At 38.7% G+C, this 22,181-nt stretch overlaps 1 protein-coding gene across 5 annotated transcripts in view; it reads left to right on the top strand.

Annotated features, from left to right (window-relative positions):
- Positions 1-22,181, top strand: part of dcc (DCC netrin 1 receptor) — a 219,279-nt gene that overhangs the window by 101,175 nt on the left and 95,923 nt on the right. For all 5 annotated transcript variants that reach the window (XM_037266286.1, XM_037266285.1, XM_037266284.1 and 2 more), the window contains exons 6-7: positions 1,138-1,292; positions 1,890-2,010. In XM_037266286.1, coding sequence (XP_037122181.1) covers positions 1,138-1,292; positions 1,890-2,010 — 276 coding nt within the window. The remainder of the gene's footprint in view (positions 1-1,137; positions 1,293-1,889; positions 2,011-22,181) is intronic.

Raw genomic sequence — 22,181 nt, 5'->3', positions numbered from 1 at the left:
GAGAGACGGAGGATGTTGTTTTCATGTCTTAGGCTAATTCCTGGATATGTGTTTCAGTGAGAGTTGTTGTGTCTCTGTGTGTCATTGTTGCTGTTGTGAAGCTGCAGCAGCCTTGTGTTTAAAGGAAATCATTATCCCTTAATTAGAGCATTACTGCAGTGATAAAGTTACACCTCTAGATAATGATGTATTGATGGGAAACACATACGACCCATCTAATAGTTCCACTTTCCATCATTTCTGCATGTTCATGATCTGATTACACTATTTTCTCTTGTTTTAAGAATTTATTTTTACATCTCTAACTCATCTTACCAGTGCTCTTTTCATTCTTTCTGCCTCTCATTTGCTCTGTTGTTTTGGATTGACTACTTTTTCATTCTCCCTGCATTCTCGTGTATTATTTATTTATTTATTAAATTCTTTCAGGGCTTCTTTCTCATCTCAAGACATAGTTTCTGTCTCATGAAACACCTCATTCTCCAGGATTTGTCTGTTCAGTTAAACGTTGACCTGAGATCATGCCGTCACATTTTACTGCCTAACACGCTTTACAAGACCGAAAACGTTTAAAAACGAAAGGTTCTTAAAGATTAAATGCAAATATATTTTAGTGGACTTTACATTAAATAGAAATGAACTGTACTTGAAAGAATTGGAACATGGTGTATGGTGTAGAATTCTGATGGATGTTGTTGAACAGCAATGTGATGACCATGCCTCTGAGAAATGCAATTAAATCAGGCCACTATTTGCCATGCCACTACTGCATTTTGTATTTTTTGAGACTTTAGTATTTACATTTTTTGTAATAGCTAAAGCAGATGAGTGACCCTCCATGACCTGTCCGAATGTTAATTCAACTCAAAACCAAAAATAATCTTATTAACTGAAAGCAGTGGGAGATTGACAGATATTTTCAATTACACACTCAAAAACTGTCAGTGAGTTTCAAAGTCATTGCGTGGAATGAACTGACATGTTCATATGAGGCATAAGTCTGATCTAAATAGCAAACCAAATTCAGCAACTTATATACAAAATGATACGTTTATTCTTACATGCTACAAAGAGTAAGCAGGGAATTCAGGAGTATTCTTTTGTTACTTATGTTTGTTTGGTTGTTTATTTGTGCAGTTCCACCTCAATTCCTCAACTATCCAACCAACACTTACGCCTATGAATCCACTGACATTGAGTTGGAGTGTGCCGTGACAGGAAACCCACCACCGACCATACGCTGGATGAAGAATGGCGAGGAGGTTATCCCCAGTGACTATTTCCAACTAGTGGTGAGCCCAAAGGAGCACAGAAAAAATGTGTGCCATTCGATTGCATTATATTTTTAAAACATATTCTACATACTATATGAAAACGGGATTAATGGGAGGGCCCTGTAGTTGATGTACTGTAGGTGAAACTGTTATTACAGTGATCCCTCGCTACTTCGCGTTTCGTTTATTGCGGCTTCACTACATCGCGGATTTCTTTCCAAATTAAAAAAACATTTAAAAGTCAAAATAAAACGTCTAAATTGAAGAAACATGTGTCTAACGTTTAGGACAATATAGTATTGCTCCAAATGTTCGTTTACATTCCTTTAGAAGTCTGTTTTCGCGTGTTAGCACGATCCCAAATTAGCATATTTCCGCTAACTCGTTAGCCTGCCCAGTACTTCTTATCGGTGACCGTACTTCGCGGATTTCACTTATCGCGGATGGTTTTGGAACCAATTATCCGTGATAAACGAGGGATTACTGTAGTTCACTGGTTACCATTGAAAGTCCATAATTCCCTACCATACAATAACACAAATGAATGATTCAATCACAAATGTTCTCATTGTCCGTTTTCGGTTCGTAACTTCTTGTCTGTTTGTTGTATTTTAGGATGGCAGTAACCTGCAGATTCTTGGTTTGGTCAAGTCAGATGAAGGATTTTATCAGTGCATTGCAGAGAATATCGCCGGCAGCTCACAGGCCATGGCTCAACTGTTGCTCCGAGAGCCAGGTAGGATTTTTTTAACATACTAAGATACACAGGTGGGCATTCCGTCCTAGTGACAGAATGGTCCATCCGTCCGTCACTGACAGACAGTCAGTCAGACAGACAGACGCCTGTGTTGCGGCCGAAGGGCGATGGACCAGAAAGTTCACAAAAAGGATGGATGGAAGTGTATTTTTGAACTCCTTTCTGCATTTCTTAAGCAACAATAGATGACATAGCCACCAGAACTGCTCGTGAGTTTTGCTGCCTTCTTGTGTAAATGATTGCGGCTAGCATTTTATTTCTCCTTCTTGTGGGGGGGATTACGATTCACTGACACAGGGAAGTGATGACAAAAGTGCTTTTGAAATGCAGCGTGCAAATGGATAGACAAATATATTGTGAATAAGGACGGATTGACGATGACGGGAAGTTGCGGACGAAGGACGAACCGGAAAATTTAGTAAATTGCCCATGTCTGCTATGATAGCTGTATTTTCATCATCAGTCATCTCCATGTCCAAAACACCTTATTGCATGTTTCTACCCCACTGTGCCTCAATCAGTTAACAAAGAGACCCTTTATCAAAGAGACCCTTTATCACACAGACATAATTAAAAATAGATTAATGCACTGTAGAGGTAAAACATTGAGCTCTCATTTTTATCTAAGTATGCACTCAATGGCTACCTGCTGTTAAAGGATATCCATCTACCACTGAGTAATCGTTGTACTTGGTAAAAAGCAAACTGCAGTCATACTCCCCAAAATAGAGTTCAGAGCTTTGCTTTTCTACTGTATCTGAGAGGGTCCCATATTTTTCTACAATAAGGTCTGCACAGAAAAATGCAAAAATAAAACCCTATCAATTAAAAATGAAACTCTGCTTTAGTTAACATTAGTTTATTTTGTAGATTTTATTCAGGTTCAGTTATTCTTTTAAAATGATCTTAGATTGTGAAGATTTCATCTTATACAAATCACATACATGCAAACACATATCTTATAGTCTTAAATTAGGCTCTTTCTTTCTTTCTTTCTTTCTTTCTTTCTTTCTTTCTTTCTTTCTTTCTTTCTTTCTTTCTTTCTTTCTTTCTTTACTGTTCAGTTTGTTGCTATTCCCTTGAGCCAACAGCACAGATGGCAACATACAAGCGCGTTCACACGCAGGCACACACACACACACACACACACACACGCATGCACACACACACACAACCGCACACAACCGCACACACGCACGCAGAGACACAAGCGCACACACACATTCACACACACACACAACCGCACACATGCGCACACACGCACGCAGAGACACAAGCGCACACACACATTCACACACACACACACAAGCACACGCACACACACACACACATGCACACACACACACGCACACGCACACACACACACACAAGGAAACATTAGAAGGGTCAGATGGTTGTTGTTATCGCTTGGTTCTTATCGCCACGGGAAACGAGCATCCCAGCAGTGCCCAATCAGCGGTCCCATGAGAAATCAGTTTCTGTGTGTTTGTGTGAATGTCAGCATACCACCTTGTTACCCTTGACAACTGCAGGCCACTTGATCCTTTGAGTGACTCTTGAGACAGACAGACACACAGACCTGCATGTCCATGCAAACACAGACAGCTATGAGTTAACTTCCTCAGATATTTTATTTCCTGCATAGTCTTTATTGATACCATTCATTCATTTATTTTCCAAACCGCTTATTCAGGGAAGCACAGACAGACAACTACTCACACTCACATTCCTAAATAAAACTTAATAAAATATCCTAAAAAGAAGTCCAGCAACGTTTTTTGAAAAATGTAGTGAGCTAAGCTACAAGGTATGATAATTTACATGCAGCTTCACTGCACCGAAGACACTAAGACGAGTGCTCAGGGGAGGCAGGGGATACAGAGACTCACCTACACCCTGAAAAATGCAGGGGAAAGAAACCCCTGTAATGATTAAATAAAAAGTTCAGTCAGTAATAGTTTTCTGGTTAGTGTTTTATATTTTCTAATTGAGATTAATGAGTTCCATGATTTCAGCATCTTAATTTCCGGATTTTTTTAGGTTTACATTGGCGAGTGCCTGTTTCTGTCCACCCCGCTCCATAACCAGGATAATGTGTTTAATGTTTGTGTGTTACATGTTTTTTTTTCTGCTCATAAATGCAGATAAAAAAATGTCGTTGAGACAGACAGTACAGTGCCTCGCTAAAAAGTGTGTGCATGTTCACATTAGTGCTCATCTACTATGCAGAGTAACTAAACTGTATGGTGTTTCATCAAATTATGACAGAAGTGGCACAATAGTGCTGTCACAGACATATTGCAGCATGTGCAGACTGCCGGAAAAAACACATCGAGCTCTGAGAGCAATGTACTGCGGTGAGACACGTTTCTTGAATGGTAATTAAAAATGAAGTCTCCATAATGTGTTCATTTTTTCTGCATTTAACTGTATAATAGACTCATAACTACGTACGTATGCGAATTGTTGTAAGACCAGTTTTATTGCACCTTTAATGTGATATTTTACAAGTAAACATGCACTATTTCCATGTTAAACTGATTTACAGTTGTACTTGATATGCAGATAAATATATTCTGAGACCAAAGCTGATATCCATCATTGCACTGCGTGATTGAGTTGCAGGTGACATTTATGCGTCTGTGTCAGTTTCATTGTGCTTTATTTATTCCCACGCGACTATTTTTCATCTTTTTGTTCTTGTATTTAACGCTGACTCAACTATTCAGAGACACCTTGTAAAATAATTCTCAATGTGTGAGAATAAAAATAAATCCTTGTGTCTTCACAAAAAACAAGATTTAAAGAAATATGAGCAAATTTAGCATTTTGCGACAAACATGCATGGTGAGGCCTCATCATAATGCCGTCTGAAACATTAAATCACTACACTATACAAGTTGCAGGGAATCAGTAACACATGAATTGAAGGTACTGTATTTGTTGCTTTACCAAGTGCTTCTCCATATGATCATGTTATTCAAATTGAAAAATAGCAGATCAGGGCTGGTGTAGAGTCCCATTAGCTGAGTTTTGAGTGAATCCACGTGTGAGTGAATTACGTCCATACAAGCGATACGTTGAGTCGTCCTTTATTTCATCCAAATTCCAACAGAAAATTACTCGGCACAAAAATATATTAACTGCACGGTGCTTGGACGATAGAAAATCTGTGTGCCCACAAAATCCAAACTAACAAGTCACAGCTGCAAGATAAGAGTGTGGTCTTATAGGGTGCGTAATTATTAAGACTGCCCTCTACTGGTGCACAACACAATTCACACGCCCACTGAATAGTACAGAAAGAAGAAATCCGCCACTAAGCCCATATAGCTGATCAGATAAGTCTTGATAGAAATGTCAGACTCAGTCTGAACTCAATACAAGACTTTCAGGAATCGAGTCAGTTATGATATGTATACTGGTCTGAAGAATAAGTACAACAGTGTTCAAATGTACTACCCTGGCTTTCTCCCACAGTTAGGGTCCTTAAATATTAATATCAAGTTTGCTTTTACATGTTAGGCGCATATTATTATTTTTTTCTCCGAAGCTCAACAACGTTACAATAAAGTTTGACATCGAAATGCACAAATGCGCGCAAACTAATTGTGGATGTTATCGCGCGCTGGAGCATCTATGACCCTTTGCAACAACAAAACCTTGACACTTTGGATTACAGTGACATTGCTGTTGTTGAAGAGCTAGTGAGAATCCTGGATCCACTCAAAACTGCGGCTCTATGCAAACAAAAATGTCCCACTTTATCACTTATTGTGCCATTAAAGAGTATGATTCTGGAGGCCATTATTTGTTTAATGTGTAGCACATTTTATATCTTATTTAGTTATTCAGTAAGAGGGAGTATTTCATCTGCAAACTGTTATTGAAGAAGTACTGGAAAAGTATTACTTTAAAAAGAGTTTTTTGTTCAAATATTCAGTAAGGAGAAAGAACTGTTATTGAAGCTCCATTTGAGAATTAGCACTTTTTTTTTTTTTTTTTATTCCATGTAAAAGCGACTTTGGGTTATTGAAAAGCGCTATATAAATTGAATGAATTATTATTATTATTATTAAAAACGAAAGTTGAATCAGTTAGAGCAAAGATCTCAACTGCAGCTGTTATTATGACAAATGAGCCTGAATCAAAAGTGACTGCTGTTTCTATTCACATTTCCACTTTAAAGCTAAATTGCAGTGTGCTCTATCAAAAGAAAACATTTTAGAAACTGATCAAATTTGATTAGGCATCGTTTTAGATTCTAAATTTTGCAAAATTCTCGTTTCATCTCGTGGACTCAATTTCCTGAGACATCTCCTCTCATGGGATTTGTGTCTCGTCCCATCCCTTTTTTTTACTCTCAATTGGCCATAGATGGAAATTTGAGTGTAAATGATAGTCTGACTGTATATCAGCCCTTGGAGACTAAATTATGTAGTAACTTATAACCTGTGTTCTAATGGCCAATGCCATTTTTGTAATTATCATTTACTGATGAGTTAAGTGGATGTTGCAGATGGGCCAAAAATAGAAGCAAGCAAGAGAGAGAAAGGGACAGGGAGCAAGAGAGGGAGCGAGAGAGAAATATTCTTATTTCAAGTGCAAGTTAATATATTCATATAGGAGCTACACTCCTCTCTCCTTTACAATCTCCCCATCCTGCTCTTGACCCTTCTGCAGTACAGTTTTATTTAAACCCTGGTCTGGATCCAATGTGAAATCTGAACCAGGCTTAAGAGAATGTATTCTGCAAGAGAAAGACACGAATGAGAGCAGGTGCTAAATTGAAGCAAAGTAAGAGAAAGGACTAAATGATTGACATTGTTCATGCCGTGATCCAGAAATTATAATTTTATTATCCCAGTGCCCTCATACCCATCAGTGAATACTTCAGTCATGTTCCTCTTTATCATTTAGTAACTATGAGCGCTTGTCTTCAACTACTTGTGACTTGTTTTTATCAAGTTGCTGCTTTAATGTAAAAACAATCATACCTCCATCACATGTTTTCATGAAGGGCGGCTCGGTGGCGGCACGGTGTAGCACATCCGCCTCACAGTTAGGAGGGTGAGCATTCGATTCCAATTCCGGCCCTCCCTGCGTGGAGTTTGCATGCTCTCCCCGTGCCCGCGTGGGTTTTCGCCGGGCACTCCGGTTTCCTCCCACATCCCAAAAACATACTTGGTAGGCAAATTGAGCACTCCAAATTGCCTGTAGGTGCGTGTGTGGATGGTTGTTCGTCTCTGTGTGCCCTGCGATTGGCTGGCAACCGGTTCATGATGTCCGCCGCCTACTGACCGATGACTGCTGGGATAGGCTCCAGCACGCCCATGACCCCTGTGGGGACAAGCGGTATAGAAAATGGATGGATGGTCGGATGGATGTTTTCATGAATATACATGTCACACATCTGTACAACAGTTGGTTCGATTAAACATAGAGGCATGCATACACCACATTGGAATAGATTACGTCGCTTGTTAACAGTTGACCGGAGATCTTCAAATTATTTCAATCAGGGTTAGTTAAAATGAATAATGATACCGTGTAAATTTAGCATGTATGTAATTTACATCTTCATCAGAGCAGTGGCTCCAGAAGGAGTGAAAAGCATCTAGCTGTAGATCATTTTGTGGTTCGTAAAACTGGTTAGTTTGAGGATCAGATTGAATGACTGAATGGAGAGCAGTAAAATAGGCAGCATATAGAAAATGGAAGAGACCGAGCAGAGGAATTTCAGTCGCCAAACTCAAGCCTGTGGATTTTAGAAAGATTGAGGTAAGGAGATGGACAGAAAGAGAGAGGAAATGCGAAAAATAGAAATGAATGCGAGTGAGAGAGAGAAACAGGAGGGTCAAGCGAAGGGCAGGAAGAGTTTGAGAGCAATGGAGAGCAAGATGAGAAAGTGTGTCATCCATGACAGATTTGTATTCCACTGTTAGTGGCTGACCTGAGTAAACCCGTCGCACCCACACGCAAACACACAAACACACACGCACACGCACGCACACACACACACACACTCCTGTTGAAGATTGGAATGTGGACTGTGTCCATGTATTTCGGGTGACAGTGTAAAAGCATTCCTCAATGTGTGAGAGATAAAGTGTGTGTGCGTGTGTACGCGTGCGTGTGTGTGTGTGCATCCATGTGTGTGTCTGCGTGTGTGCATGTAGTCTGCAGGGGGATGGGATGTATATGTGGGTGTGGACCCTCTGTCTGTTACCATGGTGACAATGGACCTTCTAGTCTTCATTTTAGCGTGTGAAGGTAGCGATACATATTAAGTGTTTGCCTGACAGCACGAGAATGAAGACTTCTTGCTTCCCCGCTTGACTGTGTGTGTGCATGATTTCAATGATAAGGCAGAACCATTGTGCTGTAGTAAAAAGATACAAGGGAGTATCCTGCCACAGGGTTTATATTTGAAGTTACACATAATTACATTCTAGAATATGGAGCTTTTTCATCAATATAAAAGAAAAAGAGGGAGTATTTATGTTTTTGTTTTTTTTAACTCATTTTACAACATTACTCTTGAAAACAAGTGCTTTACAAATTGTTTGAGTCTGAGAAAAAAATTGGAGCCTATAATGACCGGGTCCAAAGTGAAAGTACTGGTGGTACAACTATTTGCTAAGAGTAAGATGTCCCATATCAACCTATTCCATCCATTTATATCAATTGACTCCAAAATATTAATAGAAATGGTTACAGTGAGCTGAACATGCTGACTGCCTGCTCAGTGTCAGTTCAAGCCACAGAAAGTGGTCACCAAAGTGACACCTACAAAAGGCTTCAAAGCACCCGGAGACGACAGATTTAATGAAATTCCACTCTATAACACCTGTTTGATACGGCTAGAGTGTCAGACTGAGTTCTACCTTCCTTTCACCTTCACAGATACGGTGAATCAGAATAGGATAGAATACATGTATAATTCAAGTAGAACAAAATAGAATACACACAGGCAACGTGTTTAGAGCGTGAAAGCGAGCGATGACACTTCCACAGTCGGGTCTCTGCTGCTGACTGTGCTACAATATTCCCAGTAGTACTTTAGCTACTGTATTAACCCTCCTATATAATTACAAATCTGGTCCTTGGGGTCAATTTGACCCCAGGCACATTTACCTTCAGAAAATAATTCATAATAATTTCAATTTATTATTGATGCAACCATCATTTGCGTATATGAAACCTAAGGCAAGGCACGGCAGCTTTGTTTGCGTAGCACATTTCATACACATAGACTGGTTCATATAACTAAAGACATTTACAAATAAAAGAACTAAAGACATCTTAAAACAAAATACTGAAATAAAAGGGAGCTTACTAAAATTACTAAAAGAACATAAAGTGGTAGAAAATTATTTTGGAAAATTGATTTTAAAAATGCTTTGAATTCCTCAATATTGGGGGCATCGTTTTTAACTTGGATTTAATAGCATTCATACTTGGGGCTGACACTTCTGTTGGAAGCTTATTCCCTTTACATACGTACATCATAACGTGCTGCTAATTGTATAGCTTCACCATGTTTACTTTGAACTCACGTCGCCACTAATTGACGTTAGAGATACTGTAAACTTATAGTTATTCCATTCCAAGTCTGTTCTACAGCTGCCTGCAAGCCTGTGTAAAGCCTTACAGACTGGATTAATATGTTCTGATCGCTTTGTTCTGGTTACAACCCGAGCTGCGACGTTCTGAATGAGCTGTGGCTGTTTGAGGGAGTCCAGTCAGAAGATCATTACAAGAATAAAGTCTGCTAATGGTGATAAAAGAGTTTCTCCTTGATTGCTTGAAACGTGCAGCATGGAAGCATGGGTGCATGATGTGTTTGATGAATTGAGTTCTAAAATGATTCAGAGGGTTCGATGCAGTCTGTTGTCATATTTATAAATCAAATACAATGACATCCACCACACGTCTGAAGATTAGAATGTCTCTACCTGCATCATAATCAATTTTATCAAAATTTCCGCTACATCACCTGAGCAACAACTTAGACCTCCTTCGAGTTGGTCTAAAGATTAGTCTACTTTCAACCATTACATTTTCAGGTAGACCGGGGTCATGCAAAAGAAAAGGCCATAGGCCCACTGGAGCAGTCAGTATGGGAATTTGGAATTTCCCCTTGTGGTACGAAGGCGTAAGTAAGGAGCATCCAAATGTTATCTTCAAAAGGTTCCATACAGACAAATTGAAGGTCGCAAGGGCCACTTTGACATTCTTTGACTTTAAGTTCTGGTTCCTCGACATATCGGTTTAATGAGCAACTTGTAATAAACCGAAAATCTTAAAATCACTTGTGAATCATAATTTGTAATTGAGGTGGTATATTCTCAAAGGAAGTGTTGTTATTCATGAGGCATTATCAAGAGAAAATTTGTTAATAGTTTAGTTTTAAATTGTTTCTTTGCTTGTGCAGAAAAGCTGTACATACAATACTAGTCGTAGTTGTTAGGTACGTTGCACCATGGGGTGGATGTGATTGTTGCAATCATATCCACCAACATTCATACACAATAGCATTGCAATTCGTCTCAAATGTTATTTATGTTTTTATGCCCTGGCTTGCTAAAAATGGACGGGAAGCCACAAGTAGCACCCAAGCCATAGATTGGACACAACTTTCTTAAGTCCTTTAGTGAATCATCCTTCCCTCATCAACTTCCTTCATTTTGTTTTTTTTAATACATCACTTTCTTCGTTTCTCATTAGGCCTCACAAGGCCTCTTCGCACTACCATTATATGTCAATCATTCATGTCCTGTACAGCAGAAGATCTCAAACAGGAAAGCATGGATGAAGGGAAATATTCATCTTTCCTCCTTTCGTGGGGACTGATGTTTTTGCGACGCCTGCTTTTATCGATTGTAGAAAATGGAAGGTCATCCATATGGCGTGCGTGTGTGCTTGTTCTGCATGTGTGTGAATGTGTGTCCTAGCAAATCAATCAGGTGGAGTTGGAGGTTTGTACCTCACTGCCTCCACCTAAATGTGTCACCATGCTGTGTGTGCGTGTGTTGTCACTTACAACATTGATCTGCTTTGTGATGAAACACCTTGCCTTCATTCCCTTCCATCACTCATCATCGGGAGGAAGACAGCATGTTGAGTGTTTGTGTATGCATGACAAAGTTATTGACTGACTATTGTCGTTCAGACTGAGCTTTGCTCTTAGAAGCGTGCTTACAAAGGGAAAAAGCGTTGGCATAAAATAAATTGAACAAATACACTGCAAATTCATTGTTTTTAAATTTGGCTTATTCTTTTGTTATGGAACAACTTGGCTAAGCACCATCATAAATCAAAGTGTCAATTCATGAATGTAGAAACTAATGAAATGTTTGACTTGACTTCCTCTACATAAACACACAATATAACATTTACCTGTGGCACCAAAATTCTCTGATGCAGTTCAGAGTCAGTATTTATCTTATTATGACAAAACATTGCAAGTAATAAAAAATACGTCATACCAGAGAGGCTGATTGTTAGATGTATTAATGTAGGAAGATCACTACAGGCAGCACCAACAAAGTGCCGTTTAATGTATTGTAATCATTTATAAACCATCAAAACAAGAAGAAAGAAAGGAAAAAACAAAAACAAATTAACAAACACAAATCAAACGGCAAAAAAAACAATAAAAAAAGAAGGAAACAAACGAGTAAGGAAAAAGAGCATAATGGAAGACTATAAGTCTCTACAGGTGATTTGTTTAACATTAAATATTCCTCACTATATAAGGTCACAGATATGAGTACATTTATTTAAGAGAATAACTGAATCCAAATACAATCAACTAAAATAAACCAATGATAACTAAAGCAGAGTAAAAAAATATATATACCTATTTTTTTTTTTTAAACAGTTTTTGCTGGATCATTCAAACCATAATGTTTTGGGGGAAAGGCTGCTTCTGATAAAGATAAAGGGATAGATGGAAACCTTCAGTTCACTTCTTACTCTTTTAGGCTTCCTGCAGAGACACTGGCGGAAATATGCTTGGGCCCCCCCAGGTGTCAGGTCAGATTATTGACTTTTGGAAATGTTTCAATTTTTTTCAGTATTTTTTTTCCCCACATTGCTCGCCGGCCCCCGTAGTGAACATAAAATGAATCTCGGTCAGCATTTTCCAATGAATTCTTTGAGTTTGTAAAAAATATTTTTTGTTTGGTGAACCCCCTGAGATATGGTTGGCCACATCCAAACAGATTAATAAACTTGTTTGTTATTCTACAGTATCATTTCACATGGTTTATTACAGAATTTGTTCCAATACACGATGAATTACAGCATTTAACAGGATGTCATGGCTGTTTGACTAGGGCAGTGAGCTCCTAATTGCTCATGATGAGCTAACACCAGCAGTGTGTGAATATGAGTATAAACGGGTGAATGAGCACTGAGGAGACATTGTGAATTACTTTGATTTATGTGAACATTAAGGTGCCGTATTAATATAACTCACACTATCAGCTCTGCCAGAATTCCACTGCACATAGGAACCTTATATTGTGGTGTGGGTTGTCATAGCAACATCATGAAATTGCGACATAATCTTTAACATATTGCAGTCAGTACCAGTTGAAGGGATTTAAAGGGATTAATGCATGCCTAAAATTTAGAGATGCAATGTTTATGGATGCGGCATTTAGACAAGGAAAAAGTATTTTGCTAGATTGACACTCACTCAGTAAGTAGAGTGCAAACCTCTGCCAAAACTAAACACTTCTAATTTGGATCGGCACCAAATAGTGCACCTTCATAAATAAGTACCTCTTACACAAAGACAAATTTTTTGCTGAAATTACTTGCTGCAATATTATGGTAAGTATGGAAGATGCCTGGTAATTATAGCAAATTAAAAAAAACAATGATGACTATATGGTCATCATACCATGACTGTTTTTGTTTCTTCGTATTTTCTAAGCTCCAATTCGGGTCTTACTCACACATTTTTTAACACAAAATTAGCTGGTTTGATTTTGGGATTGTATTGTTTTCAACAAATTATTATTCACACAGAGCATCATATGGACTGGTAGATGGGAAGAAAATCACTTCAACAAAGTTCATTCTTCTTTCAAACATTGTGCACGAGGAACTGCGTGTACACTGTCTTAATAAAGTATTGATACCTCTGAAACATTTTACCTTACCAAATTTGTGAGTATTTTGTTGAGATTTTATTTTGTTGAATTTATCCGCCACACCTTAAAAGCCAGTCTAGGCACCACATTCAGCTCCCTTACACTTTTGAAGATGTCACGCTATATATGATTGGCTGAAAAGACAGTCCGGTGACGTTTAAGATTGTGCTTGGTCTGTTTTGCGGAAATGGGATTGTAGTTCAAACACGGACGATGTATTCGATAAAAATTTCTAAAAACAATGTGCAGTCGGTGGTTATTTGATTTATTGATGCTTTCTACATTTGATTTTGATTTGTTTTTTCTAGAATTGTCTTTAGAAGCTTTCTTCGTGACGTCACCAAACACCGGTCCGTGACAATATTGTCTGACAAAAATCCGGTCCATGGTGCTAAACAGGTTGGGGATTGCAGCTCGAGATGACACTGTAGGTTTAAATAAAGGAGTTTAGAAATGGCAAGTCAGTATATTTTCAGCCCAATGTTGAACAGACTGTGCCATCGAGAGGAGTCCAGATTTCAACTGGTTCGTGAAGTAAATTTGAAGATTAATTTCCCCCCAAAGCAATAAATACAAAGCACTGTGTGGTGGAAGACAAATACTACTCATCACCCTGAACACACCATCCGCACTGCATGTGAAACATGGTGGTGACAACATCATGCTGTGCAGTAGTTTTTCTATTACAAGGATAGGAAAGCTGAAGAGAGTTGATGGGAAGATGAATGAAGCTAAATACAGGGCAATCCTGCAAGAAAACCTGTCAGAGGCTGCAAAAGGACATTTGTCTTCCAGCAAGATAATGACCTTCAACATAAAACCAGAGCCACAATGGAATAGTTAAGCTGGAAGAAAATGTATGTGTTATAGTGGCCCAGTCAAAGTTTAGACTTAAATCTATGGCAAGACTTGAAAATCGCTGGCCACAAATGCTCTCCAATCTCCAATAAATCTGGCTGAGCTTGAACTATTCTGCAAATAATCGGCACTAAATTACATTGTAAAAATATGCAGACATAACCCATCAAACCTTGCACCTATAGTTGCAGGGTAAATTGGGGCTGAATGCAGTGCATGCCAACTTTTTCAGATTTGTATTTCCCCAAAATGTTAAATCCATACATTATTTCTGTTCAGTGTAAAGTTTATGGTTTTAAGGTGGCAAAATGTGAAAAACTCAAGTGGTATGAAAATTAGAAAATCAATTTACAAATGCGGCAAAAGCATACACAATTTTGCGTAATCCACGAATCTTATTACAGTAACATTTCAAACATGAATGATCATTTGATGGATTGGGGTCGTGGCTCAGACTGACTGTAGAAATAGCGGCTAACAAGCAATCTTAACCTTTTGAATGCAAACTTTGGGTCACGGAAACATCACAATTTAAATACTATATTAAAAATCGGTGTGGTAGTTCAGATTCGAACTATAAAACATGAAAAATCAAGCAAAGTTTTCTTTTGAAGTGTTAGATTTAAAAAAGAAATATCACATTGAATAATGAATTCATGGACAGAATGAACAAACATTACTCTTTGACGGATTCAAACTAACGACATTGTTATATTTGCAGATCCGGATGTGAAATCCTGTAAATGAAAACTAAACTGTCAAATGTCTTGTCATGTACTGATCTTTTTATGTCAAGCCTAAAATGATCAATCTACCTACCTATAGCAAAACAAAAAAATAGAGAAAATGAGATCACTGTCCCAATACATAAAGGTAAGGGCTGCTCTGAGAGCTTGGATCATTACGGGGTGATGATAGCCCCCTGGTTTGACAGACAGCCTACAATTCCTGCTTTCAGAGTCATTGCATCACGAGTCCCAATGCACAATGGCACAATGCTTGCCAGGAAAACACCTGGAATTATTACACTGAATTTTGCAGTGAATTTACTGGCACGCCAACAAAACCCCTTTTGCCGTCCGACAGATAACGCAGCTCTCTCGGGATAAATGAAAAAATGAGCAACTATACGCCATCCATCCATTTTCTATACTGCTAATCCTGTTCAGAATTGCAGGGAGATGGAGCCTATCACTGCCAAATTGGCCACCAATTAATCATAAGCATGTAGAGTCAGAAAACCATTCCCACTCATATTCACAACGTCAGGCAGTAGGAAACTGAACCCACATGGCGTCTATCTAAATCAAGTGTAAGTACCACGATATCATCCATGACCAAAAAACATACACATGAAAGCAAATTCAAAAACAAGAGAGAGGATCTGTATTATACCATATGATAGCTCCCTCACTATCATCTATAGCAGGGGTCTCAAACTCCAGTTCATCCTCACGTTCTGCAGGAGCCTGATAATTGAATCAGGTGTGTTTAACGAGGGAAACTTGGAAAACATGTAGGAATGCGGCCCCCGAGGACTGGAGTTTGAGACCCCTGATCTAGAGGAAGGGTAAAATTGGGCTTTACAGTCTACCCAAATTTAATGTGGATCAATTGTTGATGCACTATTATGTAGTAGATTCTCTTATCATTTATTCATATATAATTTTTTATATTGATGTATTTTCACACAGTCCTGGTGTGCAGACATTTGTTTAGAAACTGAAAGACATCTAAACGATGAATCGAATATAAAAAAAAATATTTGATAATCGATTAGTTGTGGATTTGTCAATGATACGTTGCAATTCTAATGCAAAGATGGTATTCAGTCACACACAGAGGTGGAGATTTAGGTGTGTGTGTGTGTGTTTGTGTGTGTGTGTGTGTGTGTGTGTATGTGTGTAGTGTGTGGTGTGGTGTGGGGTTTTAACAGCAGCTGGCTGAAATGAGCCCTGAAATTGAGTGCAGGGAGAAAAAGAGAAGTATGAATTTTGAAGCAGGGTGAAGTTGGAGAGTGAACAAGCACAGCAACCTCTTCTGCATAAATAGAGGTTAACAAAGACAGCCACACATCAGATGAGAAAGTGAGATTTGGGTTTTATGATTGACTTTCTTTCAGATTTTAGGTGTCAATTACCATCAAACATGGGAATGCTCTTCTCCTTAAGGAGTAGTAAAACATCAGAGCAAGTAAATATTACTTAGATGACTGATATAGAACAATGGGCAGGCCAATACAAAATGAATGATTAAAGCCAATAAAATATCTATATCAAAATTACTGTATTTCCCGGACTATAAGTCGCTCCTGAGTACAAGTCGCACCAGCCATAAAATGCATAATAAAGAAGGAAAAAAAACATATATAAGTCGCACCGGAGTACAAGTCGCATTTTTGGGGGAACTTTATTTGACAAAGTCCAACACTAAGAACTGACATGAATAGGCAACAACAGGCTAAACGATACGATATGCTAACGTCACATAAACACAAACGAGGAACTAAAAACTTGCCTGACGTAACATATTAATAGTTATTCAAATAACTATAACATAAATATTAAGTTTATCAAACCATCCTCCAAATCATTAAATCCATCGAAATCTTCGTCCTTTGTGTCACTTAGAAACAACGCCACTGCTGACTCCGGAAGTACTACAAGCGGCGCTGAGGTCAGACTCATTGTCGATCGCGGTTCCAATTATTACACAGGCCTAGTGCGCCCTCATGCGGTTTAAAGTGAAAATAACTTGTGAAGTGATCAACTATACTAGGAAGTAAGTAATGTGTTAATGATCAAGTAATAATGTGTTAATAATTTCACATATAAGTCGCTCCTGATTATAAGTCGCACCCCTGGCCAAACTATGGAAAAAAACTGCAACTTATAGTCCGAAGAATACAGTATATAGATTCTTTACATGTGAAAAAATGTGATTTGATTGTCAAGATCGGACTGTTTATCGCTGCTTACAGAATAGTTGGTTTCTTTGTTTAAAAAAATAAATATAATATAAAACACAAAGTGCAAAACCTGCATAGACATTCGCCAGCTGAGCTTCAGGGTATGAATTAAGAATACATTTTTTTATTATAGTATTTTTTTATTCTTGTAAAGGTTGTGTCAATTTAATGCATTGATTGTTTTTCTTAAATAACAAAAAAATGGAAATAATGTAACACTTGGCAGTCTAAAACTCTCAGTGGAAACCAAACTCCCTTAAAGGCAGCAGAAACAATATAAATGCAGAGTAGTTTGTAGAAAGTCAACATATTGATGGATAAACAGAAGGTTCTTTGTGTTTGTGTGTATGTGTGTGTGTGTTGGTGGATGCACGTGTCTGTGCATCTGGTTTGTATTCAGACAGATTGCAGTGTTCTGTCAACATTCATTGTGACTTTTTTGTGCTGTTCTTCTTTTGTGTCTGATGATTATTTTGCTTACTCATCCATTCCCGGCCAAGTCATTGTGCTTGCTACTTGCACCCTCTTTGGCTTTCTGGCCGGTTCGCCGAGCAGGAACAATTCCACCCTTCTGTATGCTGTATTAGATGCTGTATTAACACTCCTCACTCGTCACAACCTACTCTTTGTTCTGGCGTTACATTTTCAAGCTATTTAGAAATGAAATTGTCTTTTTACGGGCGACCTATCACCCGAAACACTTTTTTTTTGGTGTTGGTCTCCTCTTACTTGTGAGTGTGCTTTTAGTGTCATGTACAGAAATTAAGCAACAAGTACTTTGATCCTAGTAGCAAATTGGATTTCAATCAGTTAATGATGCAGAGGAGATTAGCAGTGCCTGGGATGTTTAATGTCAGTTTTATCTTTAAATGCTTCATTTGGTTTGCGTGTGTGAGTTGTTTTCCCCCGAACTATTATGCATTCATCCATTTTCTGTAATACTTTTCCTCTTTAGGGTCACAGGTGCGCTAAAGCCTATCCCTGTTGGCATTAGGCATGAGAGAGTCTAGTCTGGTCTCCATCGGGACAAATGGCACATATGGAAAAATAGGAAGACAATATAATGTCAGGGTCGTAAAAGTTGCAAAGTTTAGCAACATCGTTGAGAAATGCAGTGACCATGTCGCTCTGAGTTGGCAACACCCAAGACACAATTATTAGCGGTTGCTCTTTTGTACCACTCACACATGCACTTCAAAATAAAAGCACTTTCAAAATAAAAAAAACATATATTTTGACTTTATGAAGACTGCAAGGACAGTCATTCTATTCTATTCTATTCTTTGTGCTCTGAAATGGACTGTCCTAAGGCAGGAGGCAATTTCAATGTACTGATGTCTCTGTGAAGAAGAGCAGCAACATGAAGTTGTGTGTTCTTTCTTGTATGCCCCACTCGGAGAAGCACATATCACACTTGATCTGTGGGTTTATGTGATCAGCAAAACCAACTGTCGTGCATACTAAATATTAACCGTCCGTTCGTTCGTCCATCTGTCCGTCCGTCCGTCCATCCGTCCATCCATCCATCCATCCGTCCGTCCGTCCATCCATCCATCCATCCATCCATCCATCCATCCATCCATCCATCCATCCATCCATCCATCCATCCATCCATCTGGGTGACCATCTAGTCACCAGCCAATCGCAGGGCATAAATACCAACTACAATAGAAATTAAAAATAAACACATAAAGCGCCATACTGGTCAGCACGCCCGCCTCACAGTTCAGAGGGTGCGGGTTCAATTCCACCTCTAGCCGTCCCTGTATGGAGTTTGCATGTTCTCCCCGTGCCTGCATGGGTTTTCTCCAGGCACTCCGGTTTCCTCCCACATCCCAAGAACCTGCAAGGTAGGCTTATTGAGCACTCCAAATTGCCTGTAGGCGCGTGTGTGGATGGTTGCTCGTCTCTGTGTGCCCTGCGATTGGCTGGCAACGGGTTCAGGGTGTCGCCCGCCTACTGCCCGATGACTGCTGGGATAGGTTCCAGCACGCCCGCGACCCCCTGGGGACAAGTGGTACAGAAAATGGATGGATAAATAAATCACAGTCCAGAGAATCTAAATTGAAAATAATGATGTGATCAAACACTTGCTCCAAGAAAAGTTTTGAAAACGTTATTTGATTTTTTGTTGGCTGCCAAATGCAGTCGATGTAGCGAAAATAAATATTTAGTTTGTATTGATACAAATAAATTATGGGTTTACATAAGGGTCCATGACCCTGTTTATGTTTTGTTTTGTAATGGTGTTCCCTCTCTCTAAAGTGAGAAATGGAACTGTTTGTGGGTTTTTGTTTTGGTATTCCAGCCACAAGGATTTTATTTCCTAAAATGTCTCTATTATGCATTCTTTTACAATCAAATACAGTTCTCATGTGTCTTAATTGAAGGTCTGACTGGTTTCAGTAAAAATACACCAAGGATGAAGGATGGACACTTAACATCCACTTTCAAACTCCCCGGATCCCAGTAGGACACAGTGCCCTTAGCATTTGCCTAAAGTGCCTAATTGGCGAGCCGGCTCTGCTGCAGGGCATGCCGACTTGAGAAAGGCTTTCAATTACCAGGGCAACTAGAGGCACAGCTCAGGAATGGCTACTTGTTGAGCCCAGAGTCTTAAAATAAGAGTACTAACTGAACTGTCTGCGGCACATTCGAGTATGTGCCAATTATACTAATAAAACTCCAAGAAAATATTGCAGCCCTGCTTAACTTTTCATTAAGATGTTATTATTCTTTTGGTTCCTTTTCTGGCTTACAGTAGCTGCCAAGTAATGGGCTTGCTTAGGCATTGCAGAAAGTACATATAAAAAGAGATTAGGTTTTCCAGTAAATAAGTAATTAAGGATAGGTTCAGCAAGAAAAAAAAAATAGGTGAATTTGACCCTCCTAGCTTAGCGTGGGCAGAAAGGGACATCTTTCACATCAGTGGGCTTGAGTGTTGACAGTCGAAATATTTAGCACGGTAAGAAAACTTCTCTTTACACAAAAAAGGTCTCTGGATGAACAAGATAAATTCCATCCATCCATTTTCTGTACCGCTTGTCTCCACGAGGGTTTTTTAAATTTGGCGTGCTCAATCAGCCTACCATGCATGTTTTTGAGAAGTGGGAGGAAACTGGAGTGCCCGTAGAAAACCTATGCAGGTTCGGGGAGAACATGCAAACTCCACACAGGGAGGGTCGGAGGTGGAATCAAACTTACAGCCTCTGCACTGTGAGGCGGACGTGTAGTGTGACACCAAGATAAATTCCAATATATCAAATTACTATGCAGATAATACTTTGGTTTTTGAGCAGTGACACCAAAATGTGTGTGATATTCCCCAATAATTACAGTAAGGGGTGATAGCCTATCATATCACAGTACATGATTCAAGTGACACGATTAGGATTTTTTTGATTATTCAATTTAGATATGCGTCATGGTGGCAGAAAGCAGAAAAAAATACATGTGATTAGATCATATCCATATACTAGTGTTGTCACGATACCAACATTTTGATTTGGATTCTATATGTGCTTAAAGTACCTCAATACAGGTACCGAAACAGTACCTTGATAAAAAATCTAAAGAAATCAGCAGAACTTACAAAAATAAACTGACAATTTTTTTCATATTTTTTAAAATTATTATTAATTCAAAATATTAGGATATGCTTCATCAGAAAATAACATTTTAAACATTAACACTTCACACCAGCATATATAAACATCATTCAACATTATTGAACATAAAAATAATGCCTGGCTTTTTATGTAGTGTGACGTCTACTGTAATATAGTATTGAGCAAGTTATGAGGATTGTCATGTCCAGAAATGCAGCTGTATAATCTCCATCCTGTTTGGACACCCAAATTAGCACATTTGGAAGTTAAAAATGCACTTTTAATTTGAAATGTGAGCTCAATGCCTGCATCCTGTATAAATGTCAATTTAAATGCATTTATGCATTCACTGTTTAAGCTATTATATTGCATACCATATTAACCTATTTGATGGAGTTCAAGTCAACTATTGTTGATATTAACAATACAGTTTCACTGTTAGTGTCAGGCAAATATGTTCATATAATTGGTAATGAGCACATTGCTTTAAGTGTGTGTGTGTGTGTGTGTGCGTGTGTGTGTGTGTGTGTGTGCGTGCGTGCGTGTGTGTTGTCCGCCCCCAACTCGTGAAATGCCCTGTCAAATTCTACAAATTGGGAACAAAATAATTCACACTCTGACTTTTTAAGGGGAGTGTAGTGTTAAATCGCAGCCTGAAACTGGATGCTGGTCAGCGAGGTGCTTAGCCAGTTTGGACGTATTCCCATCTCGAGCCACGGTAGTTTTAAAACAAGCCTTATAGACAGACTTTGCCATGTCGGTCACTTTGCTGTCCAAGAGTTCCAAAAAGTTCAGAATGACACTTTGCGCATTATGCTTTTCAATAAGCGATGCGACAGCGAGGCCTTCTCTGCTTGAAGCCAACTTTTTGTTTTATGGTGGTGAAAGCTGAACCATTTTGTCGTTTTCATCTTCTCACAGTGCATACATGCAGAAGCACGCCTGCCAAGCACTTAAAGGCATTTCCCACATTTCAGTAGACAGTATTTTTTTTAAATCTGGTGCTAAAAAAAATGATACCATGCCGCCAAGATATCACGGTACTATACTGGTACTATTACCCTGTATAACACAGCGCGGAAGTGAATAGCAAGGCATGCATAAAAATGATGTTGCTCAATGTTGTCACTTGTGTTTGTTTCTAGTGTGTACTCGTTCATTGACATGAGCCCCTACTAAATGCATAAGCGCAGTATCATCTGATATTGGTAACATTAAAGTAGATTTAAATGGACTGTTAATAAATTGACTTGGATGTTCAAGAACCCAGACGGGATTTTTAATGTCATGATTATCTTTTCGCCTCTAAGTTTTAAGGATTACTTAGTATATGAGATGCCTATGTCTATGTTTACCTACTTAAATTGTCTTACTAACTACTGGATGTATATGCAAGAATTTCTGCCACTATTTTTTCTTGTCTGGGATCTTCTTTACCATTATTCTTCTTCCTCCTTTTTCTTCCTTCTTGTCTCTTCCATGTCTTTTATGTTCCTGATTTGTTCCTATCATCCATTATTTTATCCTTTTGTGTTTACTTTGCTTTGC

This window comes from Syngnathus acus, chromosome 12 (genome assembly GCF_901709675.1).
Source record: "Syngnathus acus chromosome 12, fSynAcu1.2, whole genome shotgun sequence".
NCBI classification, from domain to species: domain Eukaryota; kingdom Metazoa; phylum Chordata; class Actinopteri; order Syngnathiformes; family Syngnathidae; genus Syngnathus; species Syngnathus acus.
Note: the sequence above shows the minus strand (reverse complement) of the source record. Positions and strands in the feature narration are given on the sequence as shown.